We start from the raw sequence: 26,757 nt of genomic DNA, 5'->3' as shown, positions 1-26,757 counted from the left end.
TCGCCGACTTACTTACTCTAGTGTTTGGGGAGCTCACTCTGGTTACCCTGAAGGGAGCTGCCAGACGCCACCACCGAGTGCAATTAACTTGCCTGAGAATGAGCATTGGCGATCGCACATTCACGCAAAAACACCGAACTGTAGGTTCAGTAAAAACAGAAAGCCATTTTAGCATTCATTTGGCATAGTCATTTATTTATAGGTATCTTTTATATTAAAATCGGCCTCGAAGGACGTACCCTTTTTTATGCAAATTGGTTTAATTGAGTGTTGAGCGACCTTACCTGTTGAAATTTCATCTAATGTGACAATAACTACGCTAATGATGATCGATTGCCTCGCCATTATCATTAGCTTCTTTTTTCTGTTCCTTTATTCGTCTTTTATCGATCTGTTTGAATTATTAAGAGTTGTAGCATGAGCGTTCGTTTTTTACATATGTACAGCACACTTCTGTTGTACTCATGCTAAACCTTAATGCAGTTACGTTGTTTAGTGTGCAAACGTAGCATGACTTTCGTTTTTAAGCCTGTGTGCTTGGTGTTCCAGTTTTATCTGGTTTGATAACTGGCATATGAGCATATTCATTTTTATCGTTACTGGTAGTAAGTGGAACTTACTAACAAACACACTTATACTATATATAGAATCTACTACTAATGCCCTCTTCTTACATTCTTCACACTCGTTGGATTTGCTTGTCACTATAAAACTTATTGAAGACAAAAGACCCCGCCTGATTCAAAGTGCGGAGGACCCCACCCGCCGCAAAGGGCAGAAGACCCCGCCTGCCTCAAAGGGCAGAGGAACCCCCCTGTCTCAAACAACAGAGGACCCTTGACTTTGAAATCTGCCACTTGCTTCAGAAGCTCCAAGAGATCGTCTCCGGATTGCCGAGGGAGAGAGCCAAAGGAAAAAGACCTGTCTATTTCTTTACTTTTTCTCTAAATATATTTTATATAAGAAGTCCAATACTAAGACACATTTCACAATAAACATTTCATCTATACAGCTCCTTCTTTGAAATCCTTTAAACGTCAATGTAATTCAAGAATATTGAAATGATGTTAAATAAGATCCAAGGAATCAAGAAGGTCTTTCCTTTGGATCTCTCCCTCAGTAATCTGAAGACGATTTCTTCGAGTTTCTGAAGCAAGTGGCAGATTCCAAAGTTAAGGGTCCTATGCCGTTTGAGGTAGGTAGGACCCTCTGCCCTTTGAGGGCAGGCGGGGTCCTCTGCCTTTTGCGGCAGGCGGGGTCATCTGCATTTTGTGGCAGGCAGGGTCCTCTATCCTTTGAGGCAGGTAGGGTCCTTCTACCCTTTGAGGCAGGCGGGGCCCTCTGCCCTTTGAGGCAGGTAGGGTCCTTCTACCCTTTGAGGCAGGCGGGGCCCTCTGCCCTTTGAGGCAGGTAGGGTCCTTCTACCCTTTGAGGCAGGCGAGGTCCTCTACCCTTTGAGGCAGTCGGGGTCCTCTGCCTTTTGTGACAGGCGGGGTCTTCTGCCCTTTGTGGCAAGTGGGCTCCTCTGCCATTTGCGGCAGGCGGGGTCCTCTGCCCTTTGGGGCAGGTGGGCTCCTCTGCCCTTTGGGGCAGGTGGGCTCCTCTGTCTGCCCTTTGCAACAGGCGGGGTCCTCTGCTGGCTGTGGCAGGTGGGGTCCTCTGCCCTATGAAGCAGGCGATGTCCACTGCCCTTTGAGGCGTGCAGAATCCTTTGCCCTTTGTTGCAGGCAGGGTCTTCTGCCTTTTGTGGCAGCAGGGGCCTCTTCTCTTTGAGGCAGGCAGGGTCTTTTGCCCTTTGTGGCAGGCATGGTCCTCTGCCCTATTAGGAAGGCGGGGTCCTCTGCCCTTTGTGGCAGGTAGGGTCCTCTTCCCTATGAGGAAGGCAGGATCATCTGCCCTTTGCAGCAGGCTGGCTCCTCTGCCTTTTGCAGCAGGTGGAGTCTTCTGCCTTATGAGGAAGGCGGGGTCCTTTGCCCTTTGTGGCTGATGGGGTCCTCTCCCCATTTCGGCAGGCATGGTCCTCTTCCCTGTGAGGCAGGTGGGGTCATCTGCCCTTTGAGGTAGGTGGGTTCCTCTGCTCTTTGAGGCAGGTGGAATCCTCTGCCCTTTGCTGCAGGCAAGGTCCTCTGCCCTTTGTGGCAGGCAGGGTCCTCTGCCCTTTGAGGCAGGCAGGGTCTTCTGCCCTTTGTGGCAGTCGTCATCCTCTGCATTTGTCTCTTTGGGCTGGGTGCTTTGAGGCATGGCGGGTCATCCCTTTGTGGCGTGCTCTTTCGGAGTCTGCCTTTGCGGCAGGTGGGATCCTCTGCCCTTTGAGGCAGGCAGGGTCTTCTGCCCTTTGTGGCAGTCGTTATCTTCTGCGCTTTGAGGCAGGCGGAGTCCCCTGCCATTTGCGGCAGGTGGGATCCTCTCCCTGCCAGGGCGCCCAGGCAGTTCGTCATCCTCTGCTTTGAGGCCCAGGCGGAGCCCTTTGTCTTTTCTGGCAGGCGGGCTCCTCTGTCCTTTGTGGCAAGGGGGGTCCTCTGTCCCTTCGTGGCAGGCAGAGTTTTCTGCCATTTGAGGTAGGCGGGGTCCTCATCCCTTTGTGACAGGCAGGGTCATCTGCCCTTTGAGGCAGGCGGGGTCATTTGCCCTGTGAGGTAGGCGGGATCCTCTGTCCTGTGAGGCAGATGGGGTCCTCTGCCTGGGTTCTACCCTTTGGGCAGTCAGGGATCTGACCTATGAGGCTTTCCATGTCCTACCTTTTAAGGCAGTTGGGGTCCTGCCCTTTGAGGGAGTCTGATCGTGCGTGCGTTCTGCTCTGAAGACAGTCTTGTTCTGCCACAACAGCTTACCACAAAATATTGAAGTAGAGAGAATTTACTTATGATTATGCACTGAGTGACAGCGTGAGGGGCATAAGTGACTTATGTCCTTCATATCATCCAATAATCCTTTAATTCATAGGGATAATTCAAAATTTCATTAATATTTGACTAATGTTTTCCTTTTCTTTGGCATCAAGCATCTGAAGCACAATCAATTCCAAATGTATAGTGATTACTGCAAATTTTACAATACATATTGTATTGTACAATGTGGTATATTTGTCCACTTTTAATAAGACCTATCATACCAAATTCCATTCTGTTATACTTGCATAATCAGGGCTGGACTTGACTTGAATGGCATCGGGAGAGTGTCTATTCATCCCAGCAACCTTGAAAACTATGGATTAGACTAATATCTCATTTTTTTTTTACATTTTTTTTTTTCACCCATTCTCACCCCCTCCTATCGGGGCTGAACCTGATGGACTTGAAGGACATAGGGAGTTTCACTATTCATCTCAGCAACCTCAAAAACTATGGATTAAACATTAATACCTGTATTTTTTGGGGGTTATTTTTACATGTTGCCACCTTCCCAGCTCACCCTTCATATTGAAGCTGAACTTTGCCTTAAAGGACATCAGGAGTGTCACTATTCATCTCAGGAACCTCTAAAAATAAGGATTAGACACCAATATCCGTCATATCATGTTATCTTTACATGGCACCCCTTCCCATCCCCTCCCTATTGGGGCTACGGCTTGATAACTATTTTGGAGTAATGCAGTTGGCACCAATAGCTTACGTTTAAAATTCAAACCAATTTGGCCCAAACATAAGAAAGTTATATTTGGGAGGGTGGGTGGGTGGGGAGGGGTTAGAAGTAATAGCTTTATAGGGGGAGTTGCATATGTTTTTAAGAAAATCTAATTAGCCTGTGTTCGAACCCTATGTTAGCTTAACCTCCGTGCAAATCGAAAGAAGAAAAAGAAGTAAAAAACAGTTTCCTCTCCTTAGCGCACGTTGCTTCGCATTTACATGATATATATATATATATATATATATATATATATATATATATATATATATATATATATATATATATAAAACACATTCATACGTTACATACATATCAGTATTTATATGTATGCACACATATATACACAGTAGTATTAGTTGTTGTACAGTTGTTATTGTTATTGCAATAATCATTAACTATGCAAATTTTTGCTATTAATATTGATTCACTGGGAGAGAACACTGTCACATTATTCATACCTTGGGTGGGTACCACGTGACTGGCTTTCATGTTAAGGGGCTTAACGTAATTTTCTCTATTATTTTACCATTTCTTCCCCCAGTAGTTAAGTTCTTTATTTTTTCCCTGAATAAACTGTAGTAAAGATTTACACAACAGTTAAAAACAGAGAGAAAAATGTGAAGAATTCTTTTATTAATATGCTACAAATTCAGCAGTAAATCATAAAAGACACAAACTTATGAAAATAGAATGTGTACTAGTAGTAGTTGTAGTAGTAGTAGGTGGGATATGCCTTTGAAACGGCTCCCTTGCTTCTTTTATTCCTCCTTTGTTTGTGTTTGTTTGAGCTTCTCTCTGAAATACCACATTTCTTTTATAAAATCTTTCCTATTCTCCACTTCCTCCCTCAGTAGAACTACCAATAAGAGTATATTTGCTACTAATTCTTCTTTATTTTCTTGATATGGTTGCTGCATAAAGCTATATCTATTTCTAATTTCATTGTATGCTGGACAGTAAAGTAAGAAATGTTCTAGATTTTCATTTTGTTCGTCACAGTATAAACATTTTGTATCTTCTTTTATCCTATTTCTGTCATTTAATCCTAGTATACCTAGTCTGGCCCTACTGATCAGCATTGTTTTTTCAGTGTTGTCATACCAGATTTCTTCTCTTATGTTTTCTTTATATTTTCTGTAGATTCTTAACGATGACTTTTCATTTATTTCTTTCTGCCATGTTTTTCTGTCCCAATTGTTTATTATTTCTCTTAACTGTTTATCTGTAACTGCTTCAATTTTACTTAAGTTTATGTTTAGTTCTTTCATATACTCTTTTACTTGCATTATCCAGGTTTTTTTTTTTTTTTCATACTGATCCACGGCTATCCCATATAGGAGCCTATTTCCACCACTCTACAGTGTGTGTTTCAGGTAGAATAGTTTATTCTTGATATCTCTAGAGTGGCAGGAAGAGGCCCCTATTTCAGATCTTAACGCACAACTTGCTGTGTAACTTGGCGCTTTCAAAATTGCCCTATATACTTTATTGTCTATCTTCTGAAATTCATTTATTGGTTTCCTGTCAAGTTTCATGACTTCCATTGCATACATGAATGAAGGCATCGCTAATCCTTTCCAGTACAATTTTCCTATTTTTACTCTGCTACAGCTTTTATTGATGACTGCATTAGCCATATTTGCCATTTGCTTTGCTTTAATTTGGGCCCTTTTTATCTGCTCTCTGAAGCAGTCTTTCATGTTGTTGATTGTTACTCCTAGGTATTTAATATTCTTAACTATTTTTATTCCTTCTATGTGCTCCATATTCTCCACATCATCGATACTGTACCAGTCGTTGTATCATAGTATGTTACTCTTGTCCTTGTTTATGTTTAGGCCACATTCACTTGCGATTTCCATAAGGGTTTTTATTGATTTTGTTATTTCTTCTAGTGTGTGCCCTAGTATTAATCCGTCGTCTGCATATAATAGTGCCACTATCCTTATTACTTCATTTCTAAAACCTTCTGTTGTATTTTCTAATTTTTCTATTATCAGGTACGTTATTAATAGAAAGAAAATGGTTGAGCCATTGCATCCCTGTCTTATTCCATTAGTTACATTTAGTTCTTTTTGTTCTATATTGTTAAGGCATAGGCTTGTTACATCATTTGTATATATCTTTGCAACTGCATTTATTACTTCTGCATGCAGCCTATATTTCATCATGACCTCAATGAGCTTTTTTCTATTAACTGAGTCAAATGCTTTTAGGAAGTCTATTGATACTACAAATAATGGGTCCTTTCTTCTGTACGTTTCTTGTATGCAGTATTGTAAGATATATAAATTATCGATTCCTCTTCTTTGTGCGGTAAAGCCTGATTGCAGTTCATTCATTTTTCCTATATTTCTAATATGTTTTTCTATTTTGGTTCTCAGGATCCCCATGAAAATTTTATATGATGCATTTGTTAGAGCAATTGGCCTTAGATATTTGTCTGTGGGGTTTTGTTTTTTGGGCGTAAGTGTTGTTTTTGACTTAAACCAGCTTTTCTGCGTTTTCCTGCCCTTCAGTATGCTGTTTAAACATACTGCCAATTCTTTTTGAAGGTTGTTACTTTGTAAGAGTAGTTTGAACAGAACTGGCTTCATTCCATCTGGCCCTGGTGCTTTATTTGTCTTCATTTTCTCAAGTTGATTTTTTACATCTTCTTCTGTTATGTTGATTTCTTCCATGGGTCTAATCTCTGTCTCTGTTAGGTCATACACTCCATGCATATGTTCCCTTAATGATATATGGCATTTCATCTGCTGTCCTAATCTTTTCACTATTTCTTCCATGTCATGTTTTTACTGTTCTTTCTTGCTTTGATTCCATATCTCTCCTATTTTGTTTTCTTCTTTTTGGTATACTGTTTCCCAGAATTTTACCAGCTCTTTCCCTAGGGTTTCGTCCTTCATCTCTTGCTTATTTTCATCGAATATTCTTATCCATTCTTTTTCTGATATGGTCTTTACTCTCAGCATGTCTATATATTCCCAGATTTTCTTGTGTCTGTTTTTATCATTCATTATCTCATTTCTAATCTTTTCTTTATATTCTTCATATGCTTTCTTTATTATTATCTGTACTTTTTGTTTTTGTTTAAGATATGCTTCTTCATAGTATCTTTTTTCTTCTATTCTTGTGGCTTTCCTTTTTAATTTGTTATATATCCTTCTTTGGCTTATTTCTTTCTTTATTTCTTTGGTGACCCATACTGGTTCTATTTCTTCTTGCTTTCCTGTCTTTAACCTTCTTTTGATTATCTTCTCTAGGTTATTTGTTTTTGCTTCACTCATTGTTTCTTCCAACTGGGTTAGATCTCGTTTTCTGTCTTGTTGGCTTACTGTATACTCTATGTATTCAGGGTATTTCCTGGTAGACTCTTCTGTAACTTTCAGATATTTGATTTCTTTTGTTTCATTTCTGAATGTTTTCCTTACTTTAGTGTTCATTTTGAATTGGACATTTATGAGGTGATGGTCTGATAGGTCATATTCATATTTTCCCTCATCTATCTCCATACATTCATAGTTTTTACACATATTTTGGTTGACTAGGGCAAAGTCTATAGCACTGTTCTGATCTCTACTCCAGGTTATCTCTCCTTTGCAGCTGGGATCTCCAGTTAATAGCGTTAGGTCATATTTTTCCATTAGGTCCATAACATATTTTCCATTTTGGTCAAGTTCGAAAATGCATATGTAATCGTTTTCAGGAATCAAATGCACCGATCATTTGTAAGATAATTAGAAACCAAGAACAGGTGTGATTTTGTCCTTACAAAACACACACAATCAACCCAAGTCCCTTTTATTCGAGATAAACACGTGGTGATCGAATATAATAAATTCAACTTAAACAGTAAAAATGTGGAAGCACTACGAAAATACCCCAGCCGATAACACAAGAAGTACGTTTTCTGTTATTTATGCGGAGGGGAACTTTGCTAAACCTTAGAGCCTCTTCCTAGACTATCAAAAGTGATCTGCTCAGATACAATGAAGTCAGTGGCGGGTATGATAGAACATTATTTTATTTTAAGTCATTTTAAATATTTGCTCAGTTAATGATTATTTCAGCAACAACAACTATATGTGTGTGTGCATACACAAATATATTTGTATGTATGTATGTATATATGTTACATATATATGATAATCCGTCAAATGAAAAATGTCTAGATCCGCCACTGAATGGAGCAAGATAAAATGTAATCACAATTAACGTCCGAAGGAAATAGGTGAAGGCTTGAACATTATAATTTAAATAAAGTTGAACACTATCGTATGGTAGAAAAATTTAATGCGTTAGAGTCCATATTCCCTCGATCCAGAATGGGACCACCCGTACTAATAGGTTATTTATATGCCTGAGCAGCGTCTGGTAAGACATTTCACTCAGCTGTCCATCCCTCATTTTTCGTTTAAAAGATTCGAGAATAATAATTGAAGCTAATTAATTGAAGAACAGGAAAAAAATAGCAGATTATCTATGGTACTTTACATAACTCTAAACATTGCTTCAGTTTGATCTTATTTAATTTCAAGTTTTTCGCATAGGTGTTGATTTTGTTGTTGATTCGTACACTTTCGTTCTATTTAGTCTTTTAAGATATGAGGTTTGTATGATAAACTTATTGTGTTAAACTGATTTTAATGGAAAAAAATTAAAACGGCGACCAGCCAGGACGTGCAGGGCGTATGAAATTTGAATCTTCGCAACTGCAATTAAGGCCAGTGTTTAGGCCAAGCTCTATCCTCTTGTCTGGTTACAGACTTAACCTAGTTTTCTTTTCGCGCCAAAAACAGAGGTTGGGCATTAAAATGTGGACCACGTAAGATCTAAATTTTTTGCTATTGAAACTCCAGTCAAATTATTAAAGAATAAGAGATCTTGTTAAAGTGTTAAGCCAATTTGGAAAGAAAGAAAAACAGAAGTGGATGAAGGCTACTCGGAGAACGAAGCTTGGTGATAACTTAAAAGACAGCTCGGTCTAAATATCACAGTCAAATGTCTTGTATTTTCAGCCGCAGTTTGAATGTAATAACCAAATTTTTTGGGGGGGTTACAATCAGGTAAATTTCTATCCATAGAAATTCTTCGGATGTTCGAAACCTTTGCTAAATGGGAGCATATGTGGCTTTTTTTTATGACTAATGTACCATTCCTGTCAGAATATACGACGGCCATATATGGACGATTTTCACTATCCATCGTGCGTATTTCAATATATCACTATTATAAGTTGTTCTGCATTTTGTCAAGATATGTTTGTGGTTAAATGTCGTGTCTGCTCCCTATAGACTAACTGTTACACACAGAAAACAATAAAAAATGAGTACCCATTGTCTTTAAATGGGGTTTGAAGGATTTCCCACAGCGTACTAGAGGATTAATAACAAATGGGCAACTTGAAGTCATGCTCACTCACGGATCTTTCGTAGATAGTGACCCCCAACAAAGTTCGGGGGTCGTTATATAGGACTAATATATCTTGAGGGTCATCATCTTTATGAAATTTAGAATCCTTTTTATGTTTTTACTGTGATCCCCGACCGGTTTATACTAAACCACGGCCACCTATAGAGGAGACCTGGCCACTGAACCTAAAAAGATTAAACTACGTCATCAAAAGGTACCGGGTTAAAATCCTCACTCACTGCTAGTCAAAATGTTGATTAAACTAGTATCTCTCGTGGAAGTGAGATATATTAAGGTTTTTCTAACTTTTTCGTATCATCTTTTGTTCCATGTGGTGCCCCACCGAACTGCCTTACGCCAGATAGTGACCATTAATATTTTCAAACAGTAGCTCTGCTACGGAGTCTGTGTCCATTGTCTGTGTCACTGCTTTCTGCAGGCTCCAAGCTAAGCAACATATTTCCTGCAGTGGCGACCTCGTCCTTATTCCTGTTCAGTTTTACCCCTTCCTCCCTTCTTCCTGCTTCCTTTCTTATTTCACTAAGGGGATGGAACATAAAATTTAGGCCAAAGATCTAGTTCTGGAAACCATGAGGTCATTTAGCTCTGGAAGGGAAACGGAGACTTGGGGATATCTTCGCAGTTTCAAGAAGCTTTGGAGATATTTTGGATATTTTCAGAAAAAATTAAAGTATTTTAGCCAGTTTGAGCTTTTCAGATATCTTTCCCAGTTGAAAGTCTTTTCCTTGTGTAATTATATTTTAAAAGACTTAGGTATTTTGCAAGTTTAAGAGAAGATGTTTTAAGACTTGTAAAGTGATCTGGCCAGTCTGAAAGGCTAATTTAAATCAAGGCGATTCCATGGTTATCTTGTCAGATGAACTGCTATATCTCAATTACTTCATATTGTCAGTCTTAATTTATATGTAATAAAAAGTTAGAGTCACAGTACCGTGAAAAAAACTTTATATAGGCCAAAGGAAATAAACTGAAAATAATTAAGTTGTGTTATATTTTTAATGTAGTAATGGTAAAATAGCGATTCACTGAAACAGGGACATATAGTTTGTGTTCGAAGGCGGTGGTTAATCATTAAGACTTATTAATGAAATTATTTTTAATGTTAGTGAGGTAAATAATGACAAATTATTTACGACCTTTTGAATATCTTACGACAGCTCTTCACCTGGTGTTGATCAAGTTTAAGGAGAAACTCTGTGAAATATTATTTTAATATCTGAGTTTACGTTCTGCATTTCTCAGATCCAACAATAAAAGTATGATGTGCACAAAAACGGCGTTGCAGTTTCACGACAGAACCACAATAAGCAGTTTCGTCATTTTAGAAACGTACAAAAGGAAACTTCTCTTCAGCAGTTCACCGATTAATCACATTCCAGAGTTTCGGGAAGTTGCGAGGCTTCCCTGCAAAAGACAGGCCAAGTTCGTTGGGTGGAATAGAGAGAGATTGAGAAGTGTTCCGTTTTCCTTTTTTAATACGTATTGCATCGTTCCGTTTTCCTTTTTTAATATGCCACCCTTGCATCTTCTCCCTACGAAGGCCTAGTCATTATTTACGAAATTAAAATGATTAAACGTTAAATTATCCGTTCTGTGAAGGGGAAACTGCCACCAGAAAGTTAACGAGTGTGTAGCAGCGTGTGGCATCGATGGATGATGTCCAGCACAGGTTTCTTTCTTTTGAGTTTAGTCCCATTATTGTTGATCCTTGACCCAATGCTCGTCGGTGCCTCGCTCTGCTAGGCCGAACCAACTCTTCTTTCCACAAACTAGCGCCGCTGGTTTTAAGGTACAGAAGGGCCCTCTCTCTTTAAGCCCTCGCCCTCCAGGAAGTGGAGATGGTAGATTTCACCGAAATGAATCCGATATTAACAATAAAAAGATAAAGGAAGAAAATTGCCACCGCACGAAGGAGTCTTTGTAAGTCTTCTGCAGACGTTCTTGAAACAAGTGGTGATATGTTTGAAGAGCGTGGAGCTGTTTGTTGTGCGAGCTATTGCAAAATTTGCGGCCCCAGATCTCAGAATAAGTATGCCTTGCTTTGATACGTGATAAAACTGAGGTTTATTTTGTGAGTGATGAAAACTGACTTTATGTGATATTTAGGTACCTGTAAGGGAAACGCTGCTTATTTACTTAACGTAATACTGACGGCAAGGTGATTTGATATGGAAATGATTAACGAGGAAGACGACGCATGAAACCATTGAATTTCGCCCACCATACCGATTCACCAAAAGAGGGGAAAAAGAAGACAGTCGACCCGTCAAAATGAAAACCACGAGAGACTGACTACCAATAAGAGATCTGCGTTTAAGCCCGGACTCTCAAGAGAAGAAGAATAAAAGAAGACTTGCAAAGTCTCCTCCTTCCCTCCCCTGGCGCCTTGTGACTCGGTGGAATATGTGAGACTTCATCAACTTGACGGCGGCTGCTGGGGAGTCTTGCTGAAAAAGGCCAAGAACGATCGATAATAGGAAGTTTTCGAGGATCACTACTCAACTGACCGCATGTCAGTTTGCAAGCTTGTGACCATTCATTCACCCATGCGGTTCTTTGTGCCAGGATTGCTTTCAAAGAAAACCGTGACTGCGCCCCCCTCCATGATCCCGTGAAATGTCAGGGGGCGTTTTCGTTCGTGAAATCATTCTTATCACTCGATGATCATCGCTTGTATTTGTGTAAGATGAGATGTTTGCTCGCGAAGAGAATCTCTGTCTTAAGTTGTGCTTCAACAGTGCTGTTTCTGTTGTTGATGAGTTAATGCTGTTTGTTTCTGTAAAATAACACGCAGTCCACTCACACAAGAAAAGCGATGTGTTAACTCAAAAGTTTATAGCTGTCTGATGAAGTGAAAGAGATATCGAGGGCGCAGAAGAGAGAGGGACCTAATATCTTAAGTGTAATGATTTGAAAACGAAATAAAAAAAAGTACGAGAGTAGAAAAAGACAATGGCGTCTGATATGACCAAGGATCCGTCGCCACCTGTTAAAACGGAAGAAACAGGTAAGCTGTTAATATTTTAGAATTGTAAGTGTTCAAGCTGGGATTTCATATTAATGTGCTTATACATATTCATATCTTTGGGTGTATTTTAGTGACCCGTTCTCTGTAAAACCTTGTTGTGTTGGTGTACTGTACAGATATGGCTGTAGCAGACTATACTCAGTTTTTTTCCATCTGTCCATCCGCCTGTGGTGGTCGCGTATGGTAACACTGCGTCCCGGGCTTTAAAATATAGTTACGCTATGTGTAAGTTTTAGGTAAATAAAAGGATATCTGGGTGTACATTTGCAACTGAAAAGTGTTTTAATAATTTACTGTATGCGAATTACACCGTTAATATTCGAAATAGGATATTATTTAAAGCACGGGATGCTTTAAATGTGGCGCAGCTGTCAACAGTGTAAAGAGCATGAAGGTGAAATCCTGAAGGAAAAATCAGAAGCAACAACCTTAAAGTAGTTGCTGCTGATATCGTTCACCTTAAGAAAAATCACGAAAAATAATGCACTGGCAGTATTTATATTGTTGCTTTACTCATTTAGTTGTAAATACATGCAAAAATGTTTGTAAAAAATATTTGTGTAAATGGACATGATCGTTACCATAGAAAATATTGTGACAGTCACTGGATATGGATCCAGAATAGGAAGTGAGAATGAAGAGGATATGTGATAGTAGGTTTAATTGGATTAGAGATTAAACGTGACTGAGAAAGGTGATTATATGACAGAATAGGGTCACTGAGTCAACAGTATATGGGGGGATTAGTGAAATTAAGAAACACACACACACACAAGGTGATTTTAACACAATTGTAAGACAGCAGAAGCGATCACATAAGGGCTAACAAGATGGGAGAGAAGAGGCAATAAAGGTGAATCTTAAAGAGGGGGAGCGCATCGGTGGCGTGGTCGGTATGGTGTTAGCGTGCCACCTCTGTGGTCTCGAGTTCGATTCTCGGTCATTCCACTGAGGAATGAGAGATGTGTATTTCTGGTGATAGAAGTTCACTCTCGACGTGGTTCGGAAATCACGTAAAGCCGTTTGTCCCGTTGCTGAATAACCACTGGTTCCATGCAACGTAAAAACACCATACAAACAAACTTAAACAGGGGAAGGCGTGACTCTAAAAAGAGTTTTAAGGTCAAAGTAAATAAACTGAAAACAATTAATGAGAAAATGGCTCTCAGAACAAAACAATAACATTTATGGAGCGATGGTGGTCATGAAGCGTATCTATGTATATGCAGGTAACAAGAAGTAAATTTGCATTAAAGAATAATGAAATGAGTTTTTTCTTTATTTGTTTCATTTTCATCCTCGGTCTCTTCGATTCTTTCACAATATTCATATATAATACTTGCCACAACTCCTTCTCGTACTACCCTCTACCTTTTGGCTAACACATTGAAATCACGTGACACACACACACACATATATATATATATATATATATATGTATACACTCGTATGCGTGTATATACATATGTATGTATGGATGTATGGTTATTATACATGCACATATATATTATATAATATATATATATATATATATATATATATATATACATAATAGACGTTATGTGGTATTTACGTAAAGAATTAATATGTATGTGTACTCGTCATATGTGTATTCATTATGTAATTATTATAATAATTATACTATATTATACATATAATAATATTTAAGCTCAGCAAATGGACCTGTTTAATATCCAATTCACTCTACCTCGGAATTAATACATTTTCATAATATATTAACCGAAGGGGAATTTTTTACTTGATAATAATTTCGTCCTCTCGTGGATTCGAACCTTCGCACAGAGGAGAAATCAGGACTTCGGTGATGTTACCGACCAGTCCAACAAGTAACATCACTGAAGTCCTGATTACTCCTCTGTGCGCTGGTTCGAATCCACGAGAGGACGAAATTATTATCAGCTAAAAAATTCCCCTTCGGTTAACATAATATGAAAATATATTAATGCCGAGGTAGAGCGAATATGATATTAAAGGACATTTGTAGCTTAACTCATGTATAGGAATCACGGTGATGTGATAAAAATCAATCATATATATATATATATATATATATATATATATATATATATATAATATTTATTTATATATATGTGTGTGTGTATTTGTAATAAATCTTTAGCAGTACAGGGAGGTACATTGTAACCTATTAAGTTTCGGAGTTAATGGCTGTCAGGTTTGGAAATGAAAGAAAGGAACTTCTGCAATTCGCAATGTTTAGTTTGCATCGGCAAATGCCCGTCATGCTCGTCCTTATTTATAGAATGTATATATATTTACACTCACACTATATATTATATTTCTGTGATAGAAGTTCACTCTCGACGTGGTTCGGAAGTCACTTAAAGCGTTGATCCCGTTGCTGAATAACCACTGGTTCCATGCACGTAAAAACAGCATACAAACAAACAAATATATAATATATATAGCAAATATATATATAGATATATATATATATATATGATATGATTATAGCTTGATGTAAATGATTTACTTTCTAAATTAAATAACCAGGTAGTATCGATTAAGTTTATTCTAGGATTGGAAAAAGACAATTGCCTCCCTTTCTTAGATGTTTTAATACATAGAGAACCTTTTCAATATAAATTTAGTATTTTTAGGAAACCAACCAACAACTTGACTTATGTTCATTTCTATTCAGGCCACCATCTTAACATCAAAATATCAATTTATTCTTGTATGTTTTTACGAGCATTGCGTATTGTCAGTCCCCAATATTTGGATTAGGAATTGAATACATAAGAAAAATAGGGAAAGATTTATGTTATCCTTCACATATATTAGATAATTGCTATAATAAAGCCCACAAAAAGTTTTATAGTGTAAGTAACACTGAGAAAGAAAATTCTAAGAATATTCTCGGTTTGCCTTATTTTAACGGATTTGAAACCATTAAATCATTGCTAAAAGCCTTTAAGGTCAACCTTGTTTTTTCCTATAATAACACACTAAAAGGAATGTTAATAAAAAATGGCCCCAGAGAAAGCAACAACATAATATATAAAATTCCATGTATGGACTGCCCCTCCTTTTATCTCGGACAGTCGAGCAAGGGCTTAGAAGTAAGATTGAAACAGTATAAATATTCTGTCAAAACAGTAATTGCAAGATCAAAAGATGTCTTATCACGAAATCTTTTAGAATCTGCCATAATAAAACTTACTTCCCATTGTTATTTTAACATTAATCGTGGCCTGCTTCATTTAGAGCCTTGTATTTGTAACATGTTTAAGAATGACCTCATAGATATAATTGCAGACTTAAATACAAATTAGTTGCCTTAGATATATTTTATTTTTATATGTTTGTTTAGTATTTTTTGTGAATAAGTGTTTGTTTACCAAAGATCTGAATGTGATCAGCTGTCGCCCTGTATAATCCTTTAATTGTCTTGTCCCTGTGTGTGAGCAGTTGGACTTTAATCTTTTTGTTCTTAAATTGTACCCATGTTTATGTTTGTTTGGAAAGGTTACTCATTATCCAGGTGTGTCGGATTCTAGGTACTAATCTCATTATAATCCCTATCTGTCACTTATACGACCTTTCCTGTACCCTCAATTTCTCATGTAAGTCAGTTTGCCTGCTAAGTAAAGGACGTTGAGTCAGAAGATCTTGCAGAAACTCCGTTGTTTATCTTTCCTTCGTGGCTTATACCATTATTTATGGATTTATAACGTTCCAAACTTTCGTGATTCAGTTATACATACATATATATATATATATATATAATAAAATATATAATATATATAATATATAATATATATCATATATATATATAATATTATAATACTCTTTATATATATATATATATATATATATATAATATATGTATATATACACACATGCATACATAGAGTAGTGCCTCAGGATACTAAATTAATCTGTTCCGAAGCGGCTTTCGTAACCTGATTTTTTCGTATCTTGAACCACATTCTACATGCAAATTGCCTAATTCAGTCCTAGCCCTACAAAAACACCACAGTAAATTTCATAATAAAGCTGAATTGACCAATAAACAATGAAATACAACAATTTGGACCACTCAATACCTAACAAACTACATATACTATATGTACCTGTAAATAAAGTGTATTAGTGTACATGGTACAAGAAATACTGTATGTACATATGTAGTAAAATGTGGAACCTTACCTTTCGAGTGAGTCGATCTCCGAAAGTGGCGACAGAGGAGGAGGACAAATGGGAGAAAACAGAAAACATGAACACTTAACTTTACGAAACACATTAAACAATGGCAGAAAACTTTAACACTAAATTTTATGAAACACATTAACAAATGGCAGAAAACATTAACACTTAACTTTACAAAAAACTTAAAATTAAATTTCTGATTTTTTTTTTTTAGATTTTTACATTTATTTACTTTTTTTTTTATAATACTTTACTTTTTTTTTTTTTCTCGTATTACTTGGATCTTCCTGTCTGGTTAACACTACCAAAGGCCTCTTGAAAAAATAACCATCCAAGGAAGATTGCTTCTGCCTGCTTTTCACAATGTTCCTGAAACGACTCAGGCAAACGTGTGTAAGCCTTTTCAGGGCGTCACTTTTCTACAAGTGATTGCACTTTATGAAAAGCAGCTAGAGCATCCTTAATTTCTGCTGTTGTCATAGGGTCCTCCTCCTCCTCCTCGCCACTGCTAGAGAACTCTTCCCTGAACGACGTTGTGTTGCATGGCCTCCAACTCCTTCAGGTCATCCATCATAAGCTCCTCTTGGTGCTCCTGGAGAAGGTCATTGATGTCGTCCTCGTCAACGACCAGCCCCATGGACTTGCCGAGAGCAACGATCTCGTCAAGATCTGGTTGCGAAACAGTTTAAGGATTGTCAACTGTTTCTGAATCTGCATCAGCTTCGCCCACGTTGAATCCCTCGAAGTCTCGGGCGGATATGGCGTCAGGCCAGAGTTTCCTCCACGAAGAATTCAAGGTTCGCCTCGAAACCTCCTGCCAAGCTTGATTGATGAGTCAAGTTCGATATCACTTGCTGGTCCATGGGCTGGAGGAGAGGGGTGGTGTTAGGCGGAAGATAAAGAACCTTGATGAAAGAATACTCCGCTAGGATATCTTCCTCGAGGCCAGGAGGGTGAGCAGGGGCATTGTCCAACAACAGCAGACATTTCAGGGGGAGGCGCTTCTCTTCCAAGAATTTCTTCACTGTCAGGCCGAAACACAGATTTACCCACTCGGTGAACAAAAGTCTCGTTACCCAGGCTTTCGCACTAGCCCTCCACATCACTGGAAGCTTCTCCTTTAGCATTTTGTGGGCCTTGAAGGCTCGAGGAGTCTCTGAATGATACACAAGTAGGGGCTTGACTTTACAATCCCCACTGGCGTTCGAACATAGTGCGAGCATAAGCCTGTCTTTCATAGGCTTATGCCCAGGTAGCTTCTTCTCTTCCTCCGTGATGTACGTCCGATGAGGCATTTTTTTTTTTACAAAAAAGGCCAGTCTCGTCACAGTTGAAGACTTGCTGAGAACTGTAGCCTTCCTTGATCGTCATCTCGTCGAACGTCTTAATAAAGGCTTTGGCCTTTTTTGAATCCGAGCTGGCAGCCTCCCCATGCCACACCGCCAAATGGATGCCAGTCCATTTACAGAATTTATCAAACCACCCATGAGAAGCCTTGAAGTCTGGGGTTGGCATCGATGTCCCTTCTCCTCCATCGTCTTTGGCCTGGGCAATCAGATCACCGAAAATAGTGCTGGCCTTGTGGCAGATTGCTGTCTCAGTTATCGTATCGCCAGTGATTTCTTTGTCTTTTATCCATGCAAGAAGCAGCCTCTCCATCTCATCATGCACGTGTCTCCTCTTGTTGGACAAAATAGTCACGCCCTTGGAAGGTATAACTGCTTTGATGGCTTCCTTCTGCTTAAGGATGGTGCCTATCGTCGAAGGATTTCGGCCATATTCCTTAGTGATGACACTCAACCGCATGCCAGCTTCATACTTTTTAATGATCTCCATCTTTGTCTCCATAGAAAGCATCCTCTTCTTTCCGTGAACTTCAGCAACTTTCTTGGGATCCATGACTATAATTAAGTTAATTAAGTTCACACACAACACGATAAAGTAGAAAGCGAAATCACTTACACGAATTTACATTGAAAAACGAAATACTTACATGTGAACGAACGAATTCCACATGCGTACAATAACGCTGGTGCAACAAAGTGGTGAAAGGACGCCTTTACGTAGAGGCATGATGGGATAGATGCTGACCGATAGGAGAGCAGGATCTTACGCCAGTGACTAGCATCAGGAACCAATGGGAGAGTGGGAGGATGGTGGCGAGTCTACAGAGTTAGAGGCGCACAAGTTTTAAAATTGTTATTGGTAATCTGGGCGAATCTCGGGACTTTACAGTAACACCCTTTCGTAACCTGAATTATTTTCATATGCAGAAGCAAAAAATCATCATATTTGCTTTTGTAACTTAGATTTTTCATAAGTAGGGACTTTCGTATGTTGAGTTTCCACTGTATATGTATATATATATATATATATATATATATATATATATATATGTATATATACTATATAAATATATATATATATATATATATATATATATATATATATATCTATATATCTATATATATATATCTATATATATATATATATATATATATATATATATATATATATATATATATATATATAGATATATATATATATATATATATATATATAGTATATATATATATATATATATATATATTATAATATATATATATATAATTAATATATATATATATATATATATATATATATATATATATATATATGTATATATATATATATATATATATATATATATTGTGACGAAGTGCCAAGTATCTGGTTACTACACTTACCATTCATTAACTGATACCTCACAAAAGCCAAACACCTGAACCCTCATCACAGGTATTAAACGACTGAATACTCTAAAGGCAACAGTAATCCCTTAACACTTACCAGTATTGCAGAAAATCAGACCAAGTTCATCAAAACAGGTGTGAGGTAATCTTGTAAGTAATTAAATTAATCAAAGGGCATCACTCCATCAACAACTTTAGAAGTCTAAGTATTTCCCTGATTTCAGAAGTCTAAGTACTTCCCTGGTTCTAAGTCACTTTAAGTTAATAAGAAAAACATATCAATTACCACTATGTTTCTACCTAACATCAATATAATTATATACTGGTATAAAATAAAGAAAAAACTTACAAAAATTTAAAATACAAACATTTATTATTAAACTCAAAATTTATAAGTGAAATTCACAATATCAGGGAAAATTACTGCTACTTGAAAACAAAGTAAAGTTTAATTAATTCTTGAATCAATTAAGTGAAATTAAATCAAAATTAATTTATCACAAAATTCAAGAAAATTAATTCAATCAAAATTCAAAAGTGTTAGGCAATAATTGAAATTTGGAAATTAATTCACAAGTGCTAAACAATAATAAAACTTGAAAAGAATTCTAAGTAAATGCAGATTAATTCACGTGTTAAATTTAATTAAATGTGCAATGATTAAGCAATGAAAATAACTAAGTTAGTTAAATTGTGAATGCAAATGAAAATACAGGAAAATGTGGACAATATCAAAATAAAAAGGCACACTTCAACAAGAAAATGAACAAATGCACAAAAATGAAACAAACACAAAACAAAAAAATTTGCAATGTGTAAAAGTGTAAATCTTTTCACTCAAAACATTGTAACTATTAGTTTTTACCAAACCACTGTTCCTATCAGTTATTAGTTATTAGTTAATCACTGTTCCTATCCGTTATTAGTTGCAACTAATAAAAATATAACACACTTTACCTTTTTGGTATACCAATTTCTTTCTTTCTTACTGCAGCTTGTATCACACTTTCACAAAACCAGGTGCTGTTACGAAACAATGTTTGTTCAGATTCCACAAAAAACACTAAATAACACTAAACAAACTCTAAGAAATATCATATCTGAAATTCTCAAGTTACGAGTGGCCATTCAATACAAAATCATTACGTTACTTTAAGATCAAAAGTGCTATGCGATGGAGAGAGAGAGAGAGAGAGAGAGAACACCTCGAGTATCTAAGATCTAATGAAATTCTCTTCCTTACGGAAGCTGGACAGTGGATGACAAAAAACGTTTTTGGGCAATAATTCTTCTAGAAGCTTCAAAATAATCAGCAACTACATTGTTTTTGCCACTAATGTGTTGCACTCTTAAGTTATACTGTTGCAGGCACAAAGACCACCTGGTCAGTCTTTGATTATGATTTTTCATTCTCTGGATAAATGATAGTAGATTGTGATCAGACAACACTAAAATTTCTTCATTCCTAGGTCTATTCACATACACTTCAAATTTTTTCAATGCCGTGATTAAGGCTAAAGTTTCCTTCTCAATTGTCGAGTATACTTTCTGATGTTTTTTCAGTTTTGTAGAAATGAAGCACACAGGATGGTAGATATTATTTTCATCTTCTTGAAGTAAAACAGCTCCAACGCCATCCGACGCATCAACTTGTTTCACAAATTTCTTGTCGAAGTCTGGAGCTTGAAGTACTGGTCTTGAAGTTAAAATGGCTTTTACCTTCTCAAAGGATTCTTGACACTCTGGAGTCCAAACAAACTTAGCTTTGGGACTAGTTAAGTCTGTCAAGGGAGCTACTACGGCTGAGAAATTTGGGCAGAAACGACGATAGAATCCAGCCATGCCTAAAAATCTCTGTAGCCTGTCCTGTAGTAGGTGGGGGTAGCCTTACAGATACCTTCTACATTAGCATTTACTGGAGCAAGAAGGCCTTTCCCAACTTCAAACCCAAGATACTGTACAGTTGCCTTGCCAAACTCACTCTTCTCTAGGTTGACTGTTAATCCTGCTTCTTGTAGTTTCTTGAAAACTTTCCTCAGAATCTTCAGATGTTCTTCCCACGTTGTAGAGTAAATCACGATGTCATCCAGGTATACACCTACTCCTTCTATCGATCCTAGCAGTTGATCCATCACTCGTTGAAATGTTGCCGGTGCATTCATCAGACCAAACGGCAGAACAGTATACTGATACAGTCCAAATGGAGTAATAAAAGCTGACAGCAACTTGGCATTCTCATCTAAGGGAATTTGATAATATCCTTTCCACAAGTCTATCTTGGAAACAAACTTGGCTTACCCAATATTATCAAGTAACTGATCTATAAGAGGCAAAGGATAGTTATCAGCCACACTGATAGAATTCAGTTTCCTATAATCAGTACACATCCTAAATGAACCATCTGGTTTCTTCACTAACACACAGAGCTGAAGTGACTTGAACTGGGTTCTGCTAATCCATGTTGCAGCAAATACTCAACTTCCTTCTTCAAAACATCTCGATGATACGGTGATAAGCGATAGGCTCTTTGCTTGAAAGGTTTTCCATCTTCTTGAATCTTGATTACATGCTTGGTCAGATCAGAACGCCTAGGCACATCTGCAAAATTTTCTGGAAAACTTCTAATTACTTCACTTAAGTCTTCACCTTGTTCAACATTCAGATGTTTCAGTTTATCCTCCAAATTTTCCAAAATTGAAGAATTATTCATCTTGCTTTCAGCTCCCAATTCGTAGCCATCATCATCTTCTGTAGATAAAGTTGTTTTGGTTACTGACACAGTTTCAGTTTTAGTTTCTGAGAAATAAGGTTTCAAGAGGTTCACATGTATCTTCCTTTGTCTTCTTCTTCTTTCTGGTGTTTCAATCACATAAGTTCTATCACTGAACTTCTGAATTATCTTGTAAGGACCTTGAAATTTATTAGTGAGGGGAAATCTCTTGACAGGTAAGAACACTAACACTTGTTGACCAACACTAAAACTTCTTAGCTTGGTCTTAGCATCATATCTCCTTTTCATTTTCTCTCGACTCATTTTCAAGTTTTCTAAAGATAATTTTCTAATCTCTTTCAACCTTTTCCTTAAGTTCTTCACATACTCTATTTGGCTTTCCTCTTGATTTTCTTCCCAATTTTCTGCAAGAATCTTCAACGGTCCTCTAACTTCTCTTCCAAAAATCATTTCATTAGGTGAACATCCCATACTTTCTTGATAAGCACTCCTAACTTCAAACAACATTAATGGTAAACCAACATCCCATTCTCTTCCTGACTCAGAACAATACTTTGTCAGCATACTTTTCAATGTTTGGTGGAACCTTTCCAAGGCACCTTGAGTTTCTGGATGATAGGCAGTGGATAACTGTTGTTTCACTCCTAACAAATTCATCACATCCTGGAATAACTTTGAAGTAAAGTTTGTTCCTTTGTCACTTTGTACTACCTCTGGTATACCAAACTTTGAGAAAAACTCCACAAGTTTTTCAGCAACTATCTTGGCAGATATGTTTCTAACAGGGATTGCTTCTGGATATCTTGTCACAGGACACATTAATGTTAACAAATACTCATTTCTCTTCTTTGTCTTCGGCAGCGGGCCAACCACATCTATAATCACTTTGCTAAAGGGTTCTCCTCTAACTTCTATAGGTTGTAGGGGGGCTTTCTTGATGGTTTCATTCGGTTTTCCAGCTATCTGGCAGGTATGACACTCACGACAAAACCTTCTAACATCTTTGTGAAGTCCAGGCCAAAAAAAATATTTCATGATCTTCTCCACAGTCTTCCTGATTCCCATATCTCCAGACTCATGGGCTACTGCAACCACTTGATTTCTCAACGGATATGGAATCAAAATTTGATGATATTCGCCCCATACAGCATCTCCTGGTATATCTGTAGGTCTATACTTTCTCATCAGCAAACCTTCCTTCAGATAATAACAGGTAGGTGTTTGTTGCATCTCTTCTCGATCAACAACTCTGAAGAACAAATCAGTTAGCGATGCATCCTTCTTCTGCAAGTCCATTAGCTTCTCTCTTGTCACTTGATCAACTTCTAGGGTTGAATTCTCAATATCTGCTAACTCAGCTACTGTAGTTTCACTACTGTCTTCGGGAACACTATGACTACTCGGAGTCTCCTCACATCAGGTTCTTCTTCTTCATCGTCGTCATCTTCTTCATGGGAAATCTCTTCTTGGTCAGCACTATGGGAAACTTCACTTCCCTGGAGTAATTCTTCTAAGCACAAAGATCCTTCACTTGATCCTTCTTGGGTGTGTAAATCCTCAGTTTCTTCACTTGCAGTCGTAAGTCTTCTTCATACTTCTGGTAGTTACACAACTAGGAAACAGGTGGGGGTTATTCTTCTCCAACTCTACTGTAGGACTAATCCTCAATGGTTTGTCTGTCACTACAGGACAAGGAATAAATGGCACACCACCAACTTCATTCCCCAACAGAATATGTATACCTTCCACAGCCAGTGAGTCCATAACAGCAAAATCAACATTCCCTGTCACCAATTCACATGACAGGTGTAAGCGGCATATAGGAGTTACTTCCTCTCCTCCTATACCCTTCAAAATAACTGAATCTCCTGTGAGACTCTTCTCCAACTGAGGGTGAGAACCACGTACTACCACACTATGGTTACTCCCTGTATCACGTAATATCTTGACTGGTACCTGCATACTTCCTCCTTGAGTTGACAGCATACCCTCATAGATATATGGCTTAAAAGCCTCCACACTGCTAAGCCACTCACTGCTTGAGGTAACATTTCCACTGGTTGCTAAACATTCAGCTTGTTTCGTCTCATTATTCTCTGGAGTCTGATTCTTTCCCACACTGCTCTTCGTAGTTTGTTTCACCTGGTCACCTTTCACTACTTGACCAACTGGCTTTGACTGCTGTTGATTCAGGTAACACTCTTGACTGTAGTGTCCTACTCTTCCACACTTGAAACAGACAACATTAGGTTTCTGTAACTGTCTTGAAAAACTGGATGAGGATTTCACACTAGTTTGCTGAGTTGTATTACCTTGTGTTCTCTTGGTAGTATCACTTGTAGGTTTCCCATTAAATTTGTTCCTGTTATTTGGATAAGACTTAAAACTTGGGCGTTGTTGACTCTGGTACTTGACATTGTAATAACGTTTACTACTAATTATATTATAATCTTCACTCAGTGTAGCAGCTTTGTCAAGTTTCTTCACCTCTCTCTCTCTCGCAAATAGGCACTTATATGTTCAGGAATTCCCTTAAGATACTGTTCAAGAACAAGTAATTCTTCCAACTCATCAAAAGTTGTAACTTTAGCAGCTTCTAACCAACGTTTGAAACACCTTCTCACTTTGTAAGCATAATCTAAGAATGTTCCCTTCTCATCTTTTCTTAAATTTCTGAATCTTTCATTGTAGTACTCTGGGGTCATCTGGTAAACTTGTAGCACACTGCGTTTAAGTACCTTGTAATCTTTACACTGATCAGCTGTTAAGGCTAGAAAAGCACTTCTCCCTTTACCAATCAAGACACTTTGTAGCAAAACTGACCATTTATCTTCTGGCCATCCCATACCTGAGGCCACTTTCTCAAAGTGATCAAAAAACTCATCTGGAGCTTCTTCTGTAAACTTAGGGATTAACTTCTGTACTCTTACTACATCAAATACAGGGTCTTGATTACCTTGGTTAGGGTTAGACGGTGTTACAGGTAATGTGGATCTAGCTCTTATCAATTCCATCTCCCTTTCATGTATTGCAATTTCTCTTTCCTCTTTTATCCTTTCCTCTTTCCTCTTCTGCTGCTTTTTCTTCTTTTCTTTCTCTTTCTTGTTTTTCCCTGTCTATTCTTTCTCTTTCAGCGTGCATTTTTAGCTTAATCAAATTCTCTTCTGCTTCAATGCGCCTAAGCTCTAACTCTGCATCACTTTTCTCTTTCTTTTCTGCTTGCTTATTTATGAGATCAGCACATGCTACATTCAACAACTCTTGAGCCAATTCTAACTCATCATCATCAGTTATTCTACCAGAGTTTATCAATGATTTCATAGCAATACATCTTATTTGTGCCTTTATCATACTAGTAGACACATAACCACCACATGCCACTGCTAAAGCGCTCCAGTGTGCTTTAGTCAGAGTGGTTTCAGACAACACTTAGATGGAAGGGGCTGCTAAAAATTCCTGAACCTTGAACTGAGCCATTTTCCTCTAAGTTATCAACTTACAATTCAATACAATAAATGCAAAAGAAAACTATATGGTCACTCTCCTAACAAAATATATCCCTAATACCACCAGTATATACTAGAGTGATAAGGAAATCTGCTTTCCTGGGTCTGGGCACCATTAATTTCTTGTGACGAAGTGCCAAGTATCTGGTTACTACACTTACCATTCATTAACTGATACCTCACAAAAGCCAGATACTTGAACCCTCATCACAGGTATTAAACGACTGAATACTCTAAAGGCAACAGTGATCCCTTAACACTTACCAGTATTGCAGAAAATCAGACTAAGTTCATCAAAACAGGTGTGAGGTAATCATGTAAGTAATTAAATTAATCAAAGGGCATCACTCCATCAACAACTTTAAAAGTCTAAGTATTTCCCTGATTTCAGAAGTCTAAGTACGTCCCTGGTTCTAAGTCACTTCAAGTTAATAAAGGAACATCTACCTAACATCAATATAATTATATACTGGTATAAAATAAAGAAAAAACTTACAAAAATTTTAAATAAAAAAATTTATTATTAAACTCAAAATTTATAAGTCAAATTCACAATATCAGGGAAAATTACTGTTACTTGAAAACAAAGTAAAGTTTAATTAATTCTTGAATCAATTAAGTAAAATAAATCAAATTAAATTTATCAAAATCAAGAAAATTAATTCAATCAAAATTCAAAAGTGTTAGGCAATAATTGAAATTTGGAAATTAATTCACAAGTGCTAAACAATAATAAAATTTGAAAAGAATTCTAAGTAAATGCAAATTAATTCACAAGTGTTAAATTTAATTAAATGTGCAATGATTAAGCAATGAAAATAACTAAGTTAATTAGATTGTGAATGCAAATGAAAATACAGAAAAATGTGGACAATATCAAAATAAAAAGGCACATTTCAACAAGAAAATGAACAAATGCACAAAAATGAAACAAACACAAAACAAAAAAATTTGCAATGTGTAAAAGTGTAAATCTTTTCACTCAAAACATTGTAACTATTAGTTTTTACCAAACCACTGTTCCTATCAGTTATTAGTTATTAGTTAACCACTGTTCCTATCCGTTATTAGTTGCAACTAATAAAAATATAATACACTTTACCTTTTTGGTATACCAATTTCTTTCTTTCTTGCAGCAGCTTGTATAACACTTTCACAAAACCAGGCGCCATTACGAAACAATGTTTGTTCAGATTCCACAAAAAACACTAAATAACACTAAACAAACTCTAAGAAATATCATATCTGAAATTCTCAAGTTACGAGTGACCATTCAATACGAAATCGTTACGTTACTTTAAGATCAAAAGTGCTATGAGAGAGAGAGAGAGAGATAGAGAGAGAGAGAGAGAGAGAGAGAGATGTGAATGCTCGAGTATCTAAGATCTAATGAAATTCTCTTCCTTACGGAAGCTGGACAGTGGATGACAAAAAACGTTTTTGGGCAATAATTCTTCTAGAAGCTTCAAAATCTTACGCAACTTTCCATAGAAAATGTGTAATCTACGC

The 26,757-nt window shown here is 37.3% G+C and overlaps 1 protein-coding gene across 1 annotated transcript in view; it reads left to right on the top strand.

The window, feature by feature from the left end:
* The first annotated feature begins 10,235 nt into the window (after positions 1-10,235).
* Positions 10,236-26,757, top strand: part of LOC135216105 (uncharacterized) — a 78,632-nt gene continuing 62,110 nt past the window's right edge. Inside the window, exon 1 of the mRNA XM_064251143.1 lies at positions 10,236-12,067. Coding sequence (XP_064107213.1) covers positions 12,013-12,067 — 55 coding nt within the window. The 5' untranslated portion in view covers positions 10,236-12,012. The remainder of the gene's footprint in view (positions 12,068-26,757) is intronic.

Source organism: Macrobrachium nipponense, chromosome 6, assembly GCF_015104395.2.
Source record: "Macrobrachium nipponense isolate FS-2020 chromosome 6, ASM1510439v2, whole genome shotgun sequence".
NCBI lineage: Eukaryota > Metazoa > Arthropoda > Malacostraca > Decapoda > Palaemonidae > Macrobrachium > Macrobrachium nipponense.
The sequence above is the reverse complement of the archived record's forward strand: the minus strand, read 5'-3'. Positions and strand labels throughout refer to the sequence as shown.